The sequence below is a fragment of the Carassius carassius genome, chromosome 45 (genome assembly GCF_963082965.1).
Source record: "Carassius carassius chromosome 45, fCarCar2.1, whole genome shotgun sequence".
Lineage (NCBI taxonomy): Eukaryota > Metazoa > Chordata > Actinopteri > Cypriniformes > Cyprinidae > Carassius > Carassius carassius.
The window spans coordinates 2,340,004-2,357,357 of NC_081799.1; the positions used below are offsets into that span (position 1 = coordinate 2,340,004).

The window sequence follows — 17,354 nt, forward strand, 5'->3', positions numbered from 1 at the left end:
GTAATCTTGCTCTTTCTCTGCACTTTCACCATCATTTCTTTCATTTGAAATGTCTTTACTGTCCAGTGCATTGCTCTGTGCTGCATCAACTGACTGCTGACTATCAGTATCCATGTCAACACTTTTTTCTCAAATGTTGAAGAGTCTGTTTCTCTTGTTCTTCTCAAATGTCTGCGATTTCGTCTGAACAGCTTTCCATCAGGAGTCTTTACTATAAAAGAACGTGGCTGTTCATGCTTTCCCATAACAACAGCTGGCTTCCATGCATCTCCCTTTTGTATCCTTATTCCTTCTCCAGGCTGCAAATCAGGTAAGTGTTTAGCCATCCTGTCGTAGTACTGCTTCTGTTTCTTTTGTCTCTGCTTAAGTTGCTCATGCACTTGTGACATTGTCTCCGTGGTAAGCAATGCAGATGATGTTGGTATCTTGGTCCTGAGACGTCTTCCCATCAGTAATTGTGCAGGTGATAATCCTATCCCTTCCATTGGCGTGTTACGGTACTCCAGTAGTGCTATGTACGGATCACATTGACTACTCTGGGCTTTCTTTAAGAGATTTTTCACTGTTTGCACTGCTCTCTCGGCTTGTCCATTAGACTGTGCATAACCCGGACTTGAAGTCACATGCTTGAATCCCCATTCCTCTGCAAAACCTGAAAATTCAGCACTTGCATACTGAGGTCCATTGTCAGATACTACTATATCTGCAATTCCATGTCTTGCAAAGATGGACTTCATTTCCCTGATGACTCCACAGCTAGTCGTGTCCCTGAGTAGTTTAACCTCAATGTACTTCGAAAAGTAGTCCACACATAACAGAAATGCTGAACCACTATGGTAAAAAATGTCCGTACCTATTTTTTCCCAAGGTCGCCCTGGCACTTCATGTTGGAACAATGGCTCTTTTTGATTGTTGTTCCTGTTTTCATTGCAGGTAGCACATCTGGATACTGCATCCTCAATTTGTGTCGACATACCTGGCCAGTACAAAATGTCTCTGCCTCTTGCCTTAAATTTGACAATTCCCAGGTGTGACTCGTGTATTTTGTTGATCATTTCATGTCTTAGCTGATTTGGAACAATGAGCTTATTTGCCTTGAATAACAGACCATCTTCATGACTGATTTCCTCTCGAAATGTCCAGTATTGCTGTATTGATCTTGGCATCATAGATCGTTCTGTCGCCCATCCATTCAGCACTGCCTTTTTCAACATTTGCATTTCTGCATCCTCTGCTGTTGCCCTTTTGAAAGCATCCAGTTTCTGTTCTGAGATAGGAAGTTGTGGCGTAATCCAGTTCACTGCTAGATCCTCTTCCAGTAGATTTTCCTTATGTTCGTGTAGATAAGCACGACTGAGAGCATCTGCTATGTATAGTTCCGTACCAGGTTTGTACATCACCTTCAGACTGTATCTCTGTAGTCGTAGAAGCATTCTTTGTAATCTCATAGGAGCCTGATGCAGCGGCTTCTTAAATATGCTCTCTAATGGCTTGTGATCACTTTCAACCATGATTTCCTTTCCATACACATACTGGTGAAATTTCTCACATCCATAAACTATGGCTAACAACTCCTTTTCAATTTGAGCGTATCTACGCTGACAGTCGTTCAGAGCTCTCGAACAATAAGCCACTGGCCTTCCTTCTTGCAGAATCACAGCTCCTATTCCTTCTGAACTGGAATCTACCGACAATGTGACTGGTTTGCTCACATCAAAGAATTTCAAAGTAGGACTTTGAGTAACCAAATATTTCAGTTTTTCAAAACTCTGCTGTTGAGCATCCTCCCAGTGCCACTCTGTCTCTTTCTCCAGCAATCTCCTCAAAGGTGCACTTGTGTCAGACATATTGGGAATGAACTTTGCCAGATATTGCATTACTCCAAGAAATCTTTGCAGTTCTTGCTTGCTTTGCGGTGGTGGAATTTCAGCCACTGCCCTCACCTTTTCTTCATCTGGCTTAACTCCTTGAGCACTCAGTATGTGTCCTATGTATTTGATCTCCGTCATTCTTATTTTGCACTTGTTCCTGTTGAGCTTTAAATTGTTTTTTCTTGCACATTCCAGCAGCTTTATTAGCCTTTCATCATGCTCTTGAATGGAGTCTCCCCACACCAGCAAGTCATCGATGATATTTACCACACCATCCAGTCCTTCTATCATTTGTGCAATGGATCTCTGAAATACTTCTGACGCTGAGGAAATACCGAAAGGTAACCTAAGAAAACGGTATCGCCCAATTGGTGTGTTCATTGTGCAAAGCTTTGAACTTTCATGATCCAGCTTTATCTGCCAAAACCCTTGATTCGCATCTAGTACAGAAAAGTACTTTGCATTCGGCATTCTTGAGACCACATCTTCTACTGTCAACATTGGATAATGCTCTCTTTTTATTGCCAGATTAAGATCTTTAGGATCCATACAAATGCGCATTTTCTTCGATGTTACTACAGTAACCATGCTGTTGACCCATTCAGTTGGCTCAGTTTGCTTTGCGATGACCCCCATCTGCTCCATTCTTTGTAGTTCTTCAACCACTTTCTCTCTCAGAGCTACCGGTATCCTTCTTGGCGCATGCACAACTGGTCTGATATTTGGATCAATTTGTATGTGGTGTTCTCCTGGTAAACAGCCTAATCCTTCAAATAGATCGTCAAAATCCTTGAGAATGTCACTGCTCTTTCAATTTCATACAGCCTTTTGATCATGCCCATTTTCTGACATGCAGATCGTCCTAGAATGACAGGTGCATCATGCTTCATTATTTCAAACAGGATTTTGTATTTCTGTTCTTTGTACACACAGTTCAGTGCTTTCTTGCCCAATGGCGCCATCTTGTGTCCAGAATATGTAACAAGTTTGCAGCTTGATCTCTGCAGTCTCCCTGCTATGTTTAGCAACCTGTACACTCTTTCTGACATGACATTACATTCAGCACCTGTATCCAGTGTAACTTTTACATCATTCTTATTTATCTGGATTGTCTCGACCCATTGTTCATCCTCCTTACTTGAGTTGATGGACAGTACAGCTCTTTCTTTTTCCACTGTTACTGTACCGATAAACATGTTACCATCTTGTTCAATCACGTGCATTCTTTTACTCTGACTCTGCAGGTCTTTGGTATTACACATTTTTGCGAAATGATTTTTCTTCTGACAAGACTTACATGTTTTCCCGTAGGCTGGGCATTTTCTGTACTCGTGCTTGTTGCCGCATCTACTGCATTCCTTTCTCATCACTGACGTCTGCTCTGATTTGGTGTCTCTTTTCCTTGGCTTTATGGATTCAACTTTGTGTACATTTACTTCATCATTGAGTGCTTTCATCTGACTCGACGTGATCTCGCTGGCCCTGCAGATGTCTATGGCCTTTTGCAATGTGAGATCCGTTTCTCTTAGAAGTCTGCCTTTTAGTTGATCCTCTCTTATGCCACATACAATCCTATCACGAATTAAAGAATCGTGCAGATCACCAAACTCACAGTCTTTCGCTTTGCTTTTCAGATCAGTGACGTAGGTGTCGATTGTTTCTGCAGGCCCTTGCGATCTCGTGAAGAAGACATGTCTGATGTACGGTAGGTTTTTCCGAGGCTCACAGTAATTTTTAAACTGGTCTTTTAGTATTTGTATTTTATTTCTCTCCTCTGCTGAGAACTCAAATGTATTACATACTTTTATGGCCTCTTCCCCCGCCACGTGCAGAAATGTAGCACACTGCACCGTCTCAGACTTCTCTGCTACTCCACTAGCTAGCGAGAAAAGTTCGAACCTCTGTATCCAGTTCTTCCAATTTTCCGAGAGATTTCCTTGCAGAATCAATGGCGGTGGTGGCTGTAACTGTGCCATCCTCTTTTTCGGCGTTTTTATCAGTTTATTCTGACACCATGTTCTGTTCTTCGTACAGACAGACGAACCCCAGCTGCTGCATCATCACATAACTTTATTTCACTCTCTTCCGTAACAAAACATCACACATGACTCTGGATGTCATTATATCAGATGACCACTAGATGTCCTCATAACCTCATATATGTATAACATACATAATATGTTACAGTGGCAGCGGTGGGATCTTGTTTATTTTTTTTTGTGAACCTTATAAAACCTAGACAACTGTTGCAAAAATGCTACAGGGGGAGGATAATGTTGGGCCTGAAGGTGGGGGCCACGTAAGGGAGATGGGAACATTAAGAGCTACTGCACGGCCAGTATTTATGCCTGAAACATTCACTGGTGTAGGCCGGGAGTGGTCTGATTGGTCAGAACAATTTGATTTGGCGGCTGATATAAATAATTTGGATGAACCCTTAAAACTTAAATTTATGTCTCTTCTACTCTCTGGGCGTGCAAGAGATATTTACAGTGGTTTGTCCGCTGAGGCTAAAGGAAATTATGTGCTGCTAAAAGCTGCTACGGCTAGATGTTTCGAGCCCTGTGATAGTAGCGATTGGAGAAGGGCTACATTTACAGCCCGCCGGTGTATGCACAATGAGACCATAAGCCCACTGCCTGCCCCCTGGCGTGTTGGTACATATGCGGCCTCTGCAGGCAACCAGGGTGGCTCTGGATACATCGGCGCCAAAATGGTGCGTCAGACTCCCTTCTCTTGGTAGATAGTGGGGCAACATTATCAGTTATACCAAAACAACGTTGGCTTGAAATCACTAAAGGGGGAACAGAACTGTTTGGACATCATGGTGAGGTGTCTGCAGCTAATGGAGGGTTGATGGGGATTTTGGGAAAATGGCAAACAGTCTGCCAGTTTGATTTATTGGCATTAATCACTGAGTTTTTGGTAGCTGATGTGCCATCCCAGGATATTCTTTTGGGTTTTGACTTTTTGAGTAAATATGGTGTCGTTGTGGATTTTGGTAAAAAGGAGTGTCGAATTATGGGTAAAATGCTTCCCCTGATTGTTCCGGCAGATATTGATACGCCTCGGACCGTGATTGTCTTGGAAGATACTGTAATTCCCCCACGTAGTGAGGCAGTCATTGCTGGAAAGGTGGACAATTCCTTCGTGGCCTGTTGTGAGGATATGTTGGAACCATCAATACAGAAATACAGAAATTGGGTATACAGAAATTACAAGCAAAAGTGAAAGATCGGTTCTATTGGCTGGGCTGGTTTGGGGATGTGAAGCGATGGTGTCGTGAGTGTGTGGATCGTGGGTCCAGGAAAGCTGTAGGGAAACAATGGCGGGCCCCATTCCAATCGGTGGTAACCTCGAGGCGTTCCCTCTTCCTAATCAAGAAGCAGAGACGGTGGCTAAATTGCTGGTTGAACAGTGGGTGTGCCGCTTTGGAGCCCCCAGGATAATCCATACTGATCAGGGCCGAAATTTTGAATCCAGGTTATTTAAAGAAGTGTGCCAGTTGCTAAACATTTATAAGACCAGGACGTCACCGTATCATCCTCAAGCGGATGGGATGGTTGAAAGGTTTAACAGAACACTGGCCTCTATGTTGTCTCTGTTTGTAGATAACCAAGCTTACTGGAACATCCTGTTGCCGTATGTGATGATGGCCTATAGAAGCAGCGTGCACTCCAGTACTGGGTTTACACCCTAGAAAGTGGTTTTTGGGAGAGAGATCATCCTTCCTGTCGATGTTATGCTTAATGTGGGTGGGGGGGGGGGTATTCTCTTCCACGTCAGAGTATGTGGCTAGACTGTTGGAGACATTGTCTACAGTGGTGGAGGCGGTAAAGGGCCATCAGTTAAGAGCTGCGGTGAAGCAGAAGGAAGACTATGACTTCAGAGCACATTTCCAATACTATTCTGAAGGAGAATTGGTCTGGGTTCGGGGGAAAGTGAGGAATGGGGGCTCTGTCCAAAATTACAAAGAAGGTTTAAGGGGCCTTATAAAGTCACGGAGAGGATAACTGAAGTTCTGTACAGACTTGTGCCAGTTGAGGGGGGAGCAAGTGGTGTGCCAGGAAGCAGTGCTGCCTCAGTGGGATCACAAGGGCAAAGGGACCGGCTGGCTTCAACCACACAGGACCAAAGTGGTCAAGGATCTTCACACACGGGGCATATGCAACCATCCATGACTAGCCAAGTTCCAATGACTGGGGAGGTCCAACAAGGTGCAACGTTATCCAAGGACTTGTATCTAGGAAGTGCACCAGTGTGGTCCCGGGACTATGAGATGTTTTGAATTTGACTCGAGGACGAGTCTGCTTTATGGGTGGGGGGAGTGTAAAGAAGTGATGTGGGAAAGATGCATTGTTATGATTGTTGTGTGTGTGGGGGAGGGGATTTGAGGGAAGAGGGGGTTGAGTTAAATAATTGTTGCACCTGACCATTGATTACCATGAAGGAGAGAGAATGATAAATAGAGAGGCACAGCGAAGCGTGGGACGCTCTGGAAAGCAGTGTTTTTGCTAAACGCCGAGCTGCACTCAAGGTTGGGGGGTGGGTGCCGTTCCACTAGGCTGTTTTAGCTCCTCTCACTCCACAACAAAATAATTTTCAATTAAAATTGTATTTAGAAAAGAACAAGAATTAAAAATATAAGAAGCAATAAACCTAATTAATTTAGGCTAAAACGAAACTGAAACCAACATTGGGTCTCTCATTCGACACAAAATCAAAGTTTCGGTATTCGAGATAGAAAAATAGCCTAGTGTTTTTCTGAATGAAATAATATTTTTTTTTCTCAAAAAATATATATAGACAAGTTTCTCTTTCGCTCTCTCTCTCTCTCTCTCTCTCTCTCTCTCTCTCGACACACACACACACACACACACGTATATATATATATATATATACAAAAGCTCTACAAGCGCCGATTCGTGTATATATATATATATATATACACACACACACACACACACACACATATATATATATATATATATACGAATCGGGGCTTGTAGAGCTTTTGTCATCGCTGAATCTTTCTCAGACGTTTCCAACGGTCAAAATTAGGTTGCATGGTGTCCAATGACTCCGGCGAGCGGAGCTTTTCAAAGATGGGAATAATCAGAGAGCTGCCACTGCTACAACATTGCGTAACTGCTACGTAATCTGGTGACCAAAGTTTCGTCGTGGCAACCTATGGTGGCAACCAGAGAAGTGAAAGGTGCGTATACTGTATATGTATATGTGTGTGTGTGTATGTTTATTAAATATGTATGTATACCTGATAAAATATTTTAGAGCTTGGCATAACCAGAAAATGTAAAGAAATACCCAGCGAATTATATTTTTGTTGTTTTTTCTTTCTTTCCAAACCTAGAAATCACTTTTTGGTTTGTCTTATTCATTCAATCAACCAATCCTGAGCGTTATAAGTTTCTGAGCTCTCCTGGTTAAGAACCTCTGTCTTCTGTTAAAATGAACTCTATAATCACAATTTAACAACACTAAATTACACTAAAATGCGTACAATAAACATTTTATTTGATATAAAACGTTAGTTTTCTGTTTAATCAATTTTGTTAACGTCCTCATTCGTTCATAAAGGTTTGTCTTTGCCCGCTCTGGAATTATGGGTAATGTAGTTGTTTGAAGGCTTCCTCGCGTTCCTCGAGCGTTGTGTAGCGGTGGAAGCTGAACTACTAATCCCATGCGACACTTGAAAAGCATGTTCCGTTTATATACCGAGATTTATTTTAAAAACATTTGTTTTTTTCAGCAGATTGTCAGCTTTTGTCTGCTTTGGTAAGTTTATAATTCAAGCTTCCTGTTTATTTTCATTTAAATACTAAAGCGACACGGAATCTCAGGGAAGCGTATGAATACCTGTGCAAATAACTCTGTTCTGTTCCTTTTATGATCCAAATTGAGCTTATGGATGGACTCTTGAGTTGATGTACTTTAGTGTATTTAGTAATGATCGCTTGAAGGTCGTGTTCTGGTTCTTGCGTTTATTAGGTTATAGTCTAAATGAAGATGCACTCGCGCTTCCACAGTCTGTGTTTGTCATCAGTTGAACTGCAGATGCGCGTCTCCTTTAAGAGAACAGAAACTGAATGATTGACTCACTGGATATATGAAGCGCAGATGCAGGGCTCATATAATGACACCTGATGTCATATGACTCTCAGAAGTGCCTTCAAACAGCACAGCTGCTCATCTGCTCTTTTCACAGTAAATTGCTTATTATATATATATATATATATATATTAATCTGTTCACAAACGCGTTTTGTTTGTTTACAATCCAAACAACAGGAAAGGTAATCTACTTGCATAAACTCTTTTGTTCTCTCTTAATCAGATTAAACCGTTGATTAGATTTTCTGTTTCTGAATGGCTTTGCTTCTGTGTGCTGAAAATGCACATAATGTTCATTGTAATGGTAATAATGAATTTGATATACTGATTTTATCATTTAAAATCTATTTAGTTTAGGGCTGCAAAACGATTATTTGCGATCAATCACATTCAAAATAAAAGTTTGTTTACATACTACAGTATGTGTAATGTGTGTATATATAAATGCACACACACATATATACAGTATATATGTGTGTATGTGTGTTATTTGTATGCAATTTATATTATATATTTTTTATTGATAAATCTAACATTTCTTAATATATGAATATGTATGTGTTTATATATCCATAATAAATATACACAGTACACACATAAAGTATGTAAAGATATACTTTAATTTTGAATGTGATTGATCCCAATTAATAATTTTTCAACCCTAATTCAGTTGATATGAAGCACACACACATCTGTTTTTGTGAGGATATTCATTGTCTCATTGTTGACACTGCAATTGCTCTGTGTGTGTGTGTGTGTGTGTGTGTGTGTGTGTGTGTGTTTAATAATGTATGTTCCACAATCCTAACACAAATCTCTAAATGAATAACACATGCATCAGCTGATGGCAGGAGTTGTGTTGGTCTGTTCCCGCATTACTCACAGGACAGCCATCTCTGTTGTTCTTTGACGCTTTCGAGTCTGTGTGAGACATGTCTCATCATGTCTTTTCCATGTAAAGTGTTACTGGACAAATGCCTTTGCCTGCAAATGCCTTTACAGGTGATGAGGGTTTAGACAAAGCACAAGCATCATGGATGAGGACAGTAAACCGTTACTAGGATCAGTGCAAGCTGGGGAGTATTACACCGATTCATTGGACCCCAAGCAAAGAAGGTACTGATCTTCTGCTGGCTTTAATTTAAGAACAGAATATTTCTATTTTTTTAAAGCTGTTTTTGCCATGAAAATAGCCTTTGATGCTGACATGGCATTAAATGAATATATACTAAAAGATGTAGAATGTTTTAATCTTGTGATTAAGCTATGCATTCTTTTTTGGTTGCAAAACATAAATTGATTAAATATACTTGACAAATATTTATGGTCTGGAGTGTCCAGCAAAATCTAATTTTTTTGGACCCTTCTAATTCACAGGAGCTGGGACAGTGTTTCCAGACCTCAAGGCTATCTCCCCTAACATTTACTCAGAAAGCTGCTTTTATTAACTGTTTTCCTTACAGGATTTATTAGCACCACTAGCCAGATTGAATTAACACTCTCTGGTATTTCACAAATACTGTCGAAGATGTAGTGCTATGTGAAAGTAAAACCTCCTGGTGCTGTTCAGAAGCATATTACCTCCATGTGCATAATATTACAAAATGCATTAATGCCGAGGTGTCCTGTTTCTGGAGATCTAGCCCCCTTCATGAGGTGAAGATCTTAATGAGCTGTTTCATATACAATGATAGTTGTTCTTTGCTTCGTCTTTCAGACCGTTTCACGTGGAGCCCAGAAACATAGTGGGAGATGATGTTCAGGAGCGTGTGTCTGCTGAAGCTGCGGCGCTGAGGAGCAGAGTGCATTACTACGGCCGTCTGACCGCCTCTTCAGACCCACTGCTGGTGTGTCCCTGCCTCCTGCTTTACATTTCACTAATACCTCCTAAAGGTTTAAATCTTTGTCTGGACGAACAAGCATCAAAATATCTATAGGTGGTTTATTAGGCCTCTTGTGATCACCGTGCATGTCAAATCGCAATTTTAAGTGAATGTACAAATGCCATAAAATGCACATTTGTTTTGAAATGCTTAGGGTTTTCACTTTTTATAATTTGCACAATAGCAACTATTTTTGTCTATAACATATTACACGTTATCATGTTTATGCAACAGAGATAAGCTATTAATATTTAATACCTTTACACAGATGTTAATGTTTATAAAAATTGAATCGCAGAAACTGTGTAGGAAAAAAACTTTTCTAAGTAACAAGTAAAACCGTGATGAATTACAGCTTGCATAGAAGCCACTTTCAGACCAAGCAGCTTTCTGTTGGTCAACACAGCAAATCCATGCAACCAACTTGAACCCATTGAGAAGTCTGCAGGGTGAAATCTTTCACACATGCTCGAATTCCTCTTGAAAAAATGAGCAGATCAACAGTAAATGTGGTGCACATTTACTTAAATATATAACTTTTGTCAAATACTCACACTATACAGTTAAGGCTTTTTGTTTTAGTCGGACCTTAAAATGACACATGAAATTGAAAAATTGTGAATCATATTCAAAATGATTCAGTTCATTCTACACCTGTCCAATGTAGGTTTACAAAATTTCTCAGACTTATGTCTTTCAAAACTTGTAGAAAGTTTTATGTGAAACGAAGTGTAGCTTTGGCATGAACAGTAAACAGTGAACATATTTATATTCCAATTAGTCTCGAGCCAAAATCGTATGATTGTGAGATAATTCTGCTCTTTGAGGGTGTGTTTTGGATGAAACCTCTTTCTGCTGCCTTTTTCACAGATATTTGTGAGCTGTCTGTTGTTTTGTGTGTCCGTGTATCATTGAATTAGACTGTGGCTCTGATTTCCTTTTTTTCTGTTCTGCCTGGTTTGGTTTGTGGAGGATGTATGTCTAAATACAGATTAACACAATCACTCAATCACAAATTCTGCTTCCGCCAGTATTTCAGGACAATGTATCATTTGTCTGGGGACTCCTGAAGTTGCAGTCTTGTCCTGTATATCATGAAGGCACCGTGATGTTCATGTGTCTTATCTTCATCAGGTACCTCCAGATCATGTTATTCCTTGTCCTGAGGACATCTATGTCTACAGTCCACTGGGAACAGCGTTCAAAGTGCAGGGGGGCGACAGTACTGCCAAAAACCCCAGCATTATCACAATGTAAGATCACCTTTGAAAAGGCTTTGAATGCATTGCTTTATGAAGAGCTCTGCCACAGAGCCTGTGAATTACAGCTATAGAGCATGGAAAGATACAGAGCTAGAATGTTAAGGCTGTTAACAGTTAGTCAGAAAACCAAACAATAATTGCAGCACAGTTACTTGCAAGCATGTTAAATGGAGAGAGCGTTATTTTTTTCAGTTAGTTTTAGTGGACTTAAGACACGCAGAGCAGATTTACATGGCCATATTTCCAGAAATGTACTGTACAAGCAGTTATTGAAACACCTTTTGATTTAAGTGTGTGTGTGTGTGTGTGTGTGTGCAGCTTCGCCATATGGAACACCATGATGGGAACATCTATATTGAGTATACCATGGGGCATAAAACAAGTTAAGTTTACGTTTTTCTTGTGTCTGTATTTCCTTTCCTCACTGCAGGCTGTTAAGAGGATAAATGATTTTTTATTCTGTTTCTAGGCTGGCTTCACTCTGGGCATCATAATTATTGTTCTTATGGGTCTGCTGACGCTCTACTGCTGCTACAGAGTATTAAAGTCCACAAAGTCCATACGTAAGCCAACCACATGACCGCTCTCTAATAAACAGCCTGTCTTTCACTTTTTTTACAGCCCCAACGCAGAAGGCTCAAGTTATGAGAGATACAGTGACTCAGACGAAAACATTCATTATTTGGTTATCTTTATAGCATTCTCAGTTTAATGTGCAATGAGGGGCGCTATGCACTTAAAGACAGTTCTGGTTCTTCTTATGTGACAGACAGGATCATCCAGAAAGTGTGTGTGATACGCAAGAGTTCAGATCCTGATTAATACCGTTCCTATGTTCATCTTCACATAAGCTGGTCTTGCGAAAGCCATCATTTAACAACCTCAGGAGTTGCTGCTAGATCAGTTTTCATATGTTCCTACAATGAATGGGATGTTGATTTGTGTAACCCTGCGTTCTGTGATATTTCCACTATTGCACCAAAGCAGCAGGTGTTTAATGTGACTCTCTGCAGCATATGTAGACACCTCAGACTGGGAGTTTCCTGATGTGTGTAAATATTACTTTGGTGGATTTGGAAAGTGGTCGAGTCTTGTCTTCTCACTGGTGTCACTGATCGGTGCGATGGTGGTCTACTGGGTCCTCATGTCCAACTTCCTGTTCAACACAGGAAAATTCATCTACAGTGAGTGTTTGTTCTCCTCACCAGTCCTCATTTGTTCTGCTGTCCATTGAGCGATGGATTGTTGTATAACTGCTTGTATATTCGCCATCCACAGACTATGTTCACAATGTCAGCACATCAGATGCTTTTGGCACAAATGGAACAGATAGAGGTGAGTGCACACAGGGATCCATTATTATTACAGGCCTTTATCACACTTCCACTTTAGAAAAGCTGAAGCTTCAAATAGTAGTGTAAAATAACATCTGCTGTAGCCTGTGTGAATGCCAATATCTGTGATTTACTGATTAATTACTGATGTTTCATCAAAACATATCAACCACAGTTTATTCGGGTATGATGATATGTCATGATTTAAATGGAAGTGCACAAGACTTGCTGCATGTGCATGCATAATACTTCAGAGTCGAGACAGCTTTTTATTAAAGAAATGCAAGAACAGCAAACAAACAACATATTGTGTTAAAGAGCAATAAAATCGGATGATATGATATTATACTTTGAGTGAAGAGCGTACAAATTAAAAACTACTAATATCAGAACTGCTTTCATGCATTTACTTCCTAATACAGTATTATTTCAAGTTTTAATAAATTTATATTTCAGCCCAGATTCGATAATTCAAAAATAACTTTAACCATCTTAAAGTGTCATGAAACCCTAAAACACATTTTTTGAGATGGTAACATGTACAGGTAGCATATCAGTGAAAACAACAACATGTCTACTATTAAGGGAAACGCTTTCTGCTGATGTGTGGTTTGTTAGCATAGAAAAGTCTTTGGCTGAGATACAGCTATTTGAAAGAGACAGAACAGTGCTTTTTGGTAATTAGTAGACTATATAATTAATTTATTCACATACTATAAAGCATGTTGTCATTGGACAGTGTCCACTATAGTTTGCTGTGCTCCATTCAGTCAAAGGAGTGTGAATGTTTGGTTTCCCTAATCATCTGGAGAGGAGAAAAAAATGATGCATCAAGTTTGGTTTAATTCACTTTTTTTTTTCATAGCACTTTAAAAAAATGTACTTGTAACTTTATAAATTATTTGCCTGAAATGTCAGTTTATAATAATGGTCCAGAACTGGAATCAGTTTTTTTTGCTGCATTTCATGTGCTTGGCCATTTAAAGTGTTTTTTTTATATAACATTATTTCTGTTCAGTTCAGTATGACAGCATGTGTTTCTCCGGTCTCTTTCTCTAGTGATATGTCCATATCCAAACCTGGATCCGGACGGAGGTCACAGCACTCTTCAGTACTATGTGAGAGAGAACAGCACAGGAGCGGTGTTTGATCGCTGGTGGAGTAAAACCCACACCATCCCGTTTTACCTCGTTGTCCTCCTGCTGCCGCTGCTCAACTTCCGCTCGGCCTCCTTCTTCGCCAGGTTCACCTTCCTCGGTATGAGTGCTAATATTTCTGCTTTCAGCTTGTGTTTAGATCAGTGTCATCTTCCATGATCCTGCTGTATAAGAGGCTTTCATTGGTTTTCACAGGCACCTTGTCGGTGGGTTATCTTATCTTTTTGGTCACATATAAAGCCATTCGACTGGGCTTTCACCTGGACTTCCACTGGTTTGATTCATCAATGTTTTTTCTTCCAGGTAAAGGACTCTAAAATTGTGCAATGTCTTGAAATCACCTGTAAACTCATTTTAAAGGGATAATTATGGTTCTTTATTCATTTCCTTTCCCATAACTTACAAACTGCATTGAACTTTACCAGGGTAAAAGTAAAAAAAGATTAATGTAAATGTTGTAAAAGATTCAAAAACCCATTCGAACTTTTACCCCATTTGCCACAGATTAAAAAAAAAAGTATCCAATGATTGATGGAATAAATTGTATGACATTTTGAAGATTAAATGGCCATTACCAGTTCAAATGCGTTTTCTCTTTCCTCGATGTATCGATGCGTGAGTCATGTGAAAGTGAAGCAGCACTCTGTTCTCTGTGTAACGTGTTCTCGTCGATTATCTCTGGTTTAGAGTTCAGATCGCTGTTTCCTCAGCTGAGTGGGGTCCTCACACTAGCATTTTTCATTCACAACTGCATCATCACGCTTATGAAGACCAACAAACATCAGGAAAACAACGTGAGTGTTCTCATCAGTGTTATTACTGACTCAAAACATCTCATCTGTCCTCGTGGGATTAGTTCCAGCCATTACACGTCTGCAGCGGGTGCAGAAGGTTTCTTTTTCTGCTACAGAGAAACTAAAACAGCTTCTGCTGCAAAAAAAAGACACGGTGCTGTACTTTGTACAAAGGGAGAATGGAGATGGGTCACTGTGGTCAAGAGTGAGTTGTTAGGAAGATCAGAAAGAAGCCAAACTATAGTGTGTGTGTGTGTGTGTGGTTTGACCATAGCACTTCATCCAGTCACTGAGCGAACAGGAGTTGTTTGCTGTAGCACCATGAAGATATGAAGACATAAATATTGATTTTGTGAGAATTATGTTAAGTGAATTCTTCTGAAACCTTTCAAGAACACACTGTGCACATTTCACATCTGAAAGAAAAATGTTTTAAAAGAAGAGTTTTGTGCTCAAGACTGATCAAGAATATCATGCAATATTAATACTGTTTTTCTTAAAAATAATGGTTTTTCTTTGAAATATATTGAAAATGTAGTTATTCCTCATGGTGATGTGCTGGTAGTCCAGTAAATGTGCTGTGCTTCATCAGCGGTGTTGTTTTGGCAGGTGCGGGATCTGTCTCTGGCGTACCTGCTGGTGGGGTTAACGTACCTCTATGTGGGCGTGCTGATCTTTGCAGCTTTCCCATCACCACCGCTGTCTAAGGACTGCATTGAACCAGTGAGACCTCAGTAAGATCTGTGTGAGCTGTGTGAGGGGCATTGATTCACACTGACAGGGTCTCGTCCTCCTCTGCAGAACTTCCTGGATAACTTCCCCAGCAGCGATGTCCTGGTGTTCGTAGCGAGGACTGGTCTTCTGTTCCAGATGACCACCGTGTATCCTCTGCTGGGGTACCTGGTGCGCGTGCAGCTCATGGGACAGCTCTTTGGGGACCATTATCCAGGGTCAGTCATAGTTTAATAGTAGTAGTGGATTTTTTATTTCTGCTTGTAAAAGTGATACAAACATGCTTGCAGCGCTTACAAAAATGCTATATTTAATGGTATTTACTGATTACAGAATACACTTTGTAGATTATGCTTTAAAGTCAGGACTTGCAATTGTTTTGCGGAACATTTATACATTTAGCAGATGCTTTTATCCGAAGCGACTTGTGAGGACGATGGAAGAAATCAAAACCAACAAAAGAGCAATGTTAAGCAAGTGCCATAACTTTTTTAAATTATATAATAAAAAACTAACAGAATGCAAAAAGAATAGAGAAGCTAGTGTTTATTTATTTTTTAAAGAAAAAAGCAGTTAGTAAATGAATAGAGTGCAAGTCTAAAATGATTTAGAATAGAGAGTGCTAGAGTTAGAGGGTCAGATAAAGATGGAAGAGATGTTTAACCAGCAGATGTCCTCAGCGAGGGAAGATCAGTTACTTCCAGAGAACCGATCAGTTCCATTCAGTCTCTATAGCTTTGACACATTCACTGAAACACATGTGAAGTGTATCTTTGAGTCTTGGCTGTAATGACTGACTGTTCTGTGGAAATGAAATACATGAGATCACTTTTGAATAGTAAAGCACATTTTCACAAATAGCTAAAATAAAATTATCACCGCACCCATGTTTTTGTCTTTCAGAGGATGAAACACTAAAACACATTTTGAGATGTGCGTTGCACATTATAGAACAAAAGAGGAAAATTGTATTATTAATTAAAGCTGCCTTGTCCTTTTAGAAGGAGCTTTGTCATAGTTCTTCATAACATCATGTGGCATTTAAAATGCTTAAGTGTGTTGATGAAAGGTTTGTTTGAGATTCAGTCTATCACTGTACACCTCTTTATATTGACCAGTGTTAACCCTTTAAACTACTTATATTTGTCTTCCTGTATTTGATGGCCCAGTCCGGAATATCAGCTCATATTGGGCCAATAACTGTACGTGGCACTTATTTTCTAGTGTGAGACTTCCTTAACAGTTCTGCATTTAAACCACAGCCTCATTTATACAAAAAGTTTTTATTACAAAACCCCATGTAAACGCTTATACTCAACCATTTCTCAGATTGATATGCATTGGAGAACACTGACTTGCCCTGTCTATTTAAAGAATGATCGCAAAGGTTCGTCTGTGTTAAATGCATTGACATGATTGATGCCGCCTCTTTCCATTCATAGTTTCCTTCATGTGTTTATTCTGAACATCCTTGTTGTGGGAACTGGAGTCCTAATGGCCAGGTTTTACCCCAACATCGGCTCCATCAGCAGGTAAGAGACCGGTGTCTGGACAGAGTCTGTGTGTATCCAGCAGTGCTGTGAAGGATTTCTTCAGTAATCACACTAATGTCTCCATGGTTGAGTTTCCAGATTCTGTTTATCTCTGTGCAGCTGCTCTGACACAATCTGAACCGTATCAAATGAAGGTGACTTGTTGGTTCCCTCTCAGGTATTCGGGGGCCATATGTGGCTTGGCTCTGGTGTTTGTGCTTCCCTCTCTGATCCACATGATCTCTCTGAGACGCAGGGGCGAGTTACGCTGGCCCTCCGCTGTCTTCCATAGCTTCCTCATCCTCCTCGGCGTGGCCAATCTGTTCGGCCAGTTCTTCATGTAGCACGCTGTGCCTCAAATCAACCGCACATGTCTGAGTTTACCTGATGGAGGAGCAACTCGACCAGTCGGGATCGGTTCTCACAGGAATGAAGTCATTCATACAACACTAATCAAGTACACATGGATTTCATTACAAAAACTGTTAAAGGCACAAAATGTATTTTTTTTTTTTCATTTTAAAAGGGTTTAATTAAAGCTATGCATTTATCATATTGCTTTTATTAGCTAGAAAAACGATTTCAGTAGAAATTCAATCATCCTTTGATTGTTTTTAAATGCATTTCAATTTTCTTCTTACATCAATATTTGCTTCCT

General features: G+C 40.1%; 1 protein-coding gene across 1 annotated transcript; it reads left to right on the top strand.

The window, feature by feature from the left end:
* Positions 1-7,551: 7,551 nt before the first annotated feature.
* LOC132127183 (neutral amino acid transporter 9-like) lies at positions 7,552-17,141 on the top strand. The gene is made up of 15 exons (XM_059538875.1): positions 7,552-7,667; positions 9,005-9,118; positions 9,720-9,849; positions 11,020-11,138; positions 11,466-11,529; positions 11,617-11,710; positions 12,161-12,331; positions 12,426-12,482; positions 13,541-13,738; positions 13,834-13,941; positions 14,326-14,432; positions 15,042-15,155; positions 15,234-15,382; positions 16,607-16,696; positions 16,875-17,141. Exons 2-15 carry the CDS (start codon positions 9,036-9,038, stop codon positions 17,038-17,040), a joined length of 1,650 nt encoding a protein of 549 aa, XP_059394858.1. The 5' UTR covers positions 7,552-7,667; positions 9,005-9,035; the 3' UTR covers positions 17,041-17,141.
* Positions 17,142-17,354: the final 213 nt, after the last annotated feature.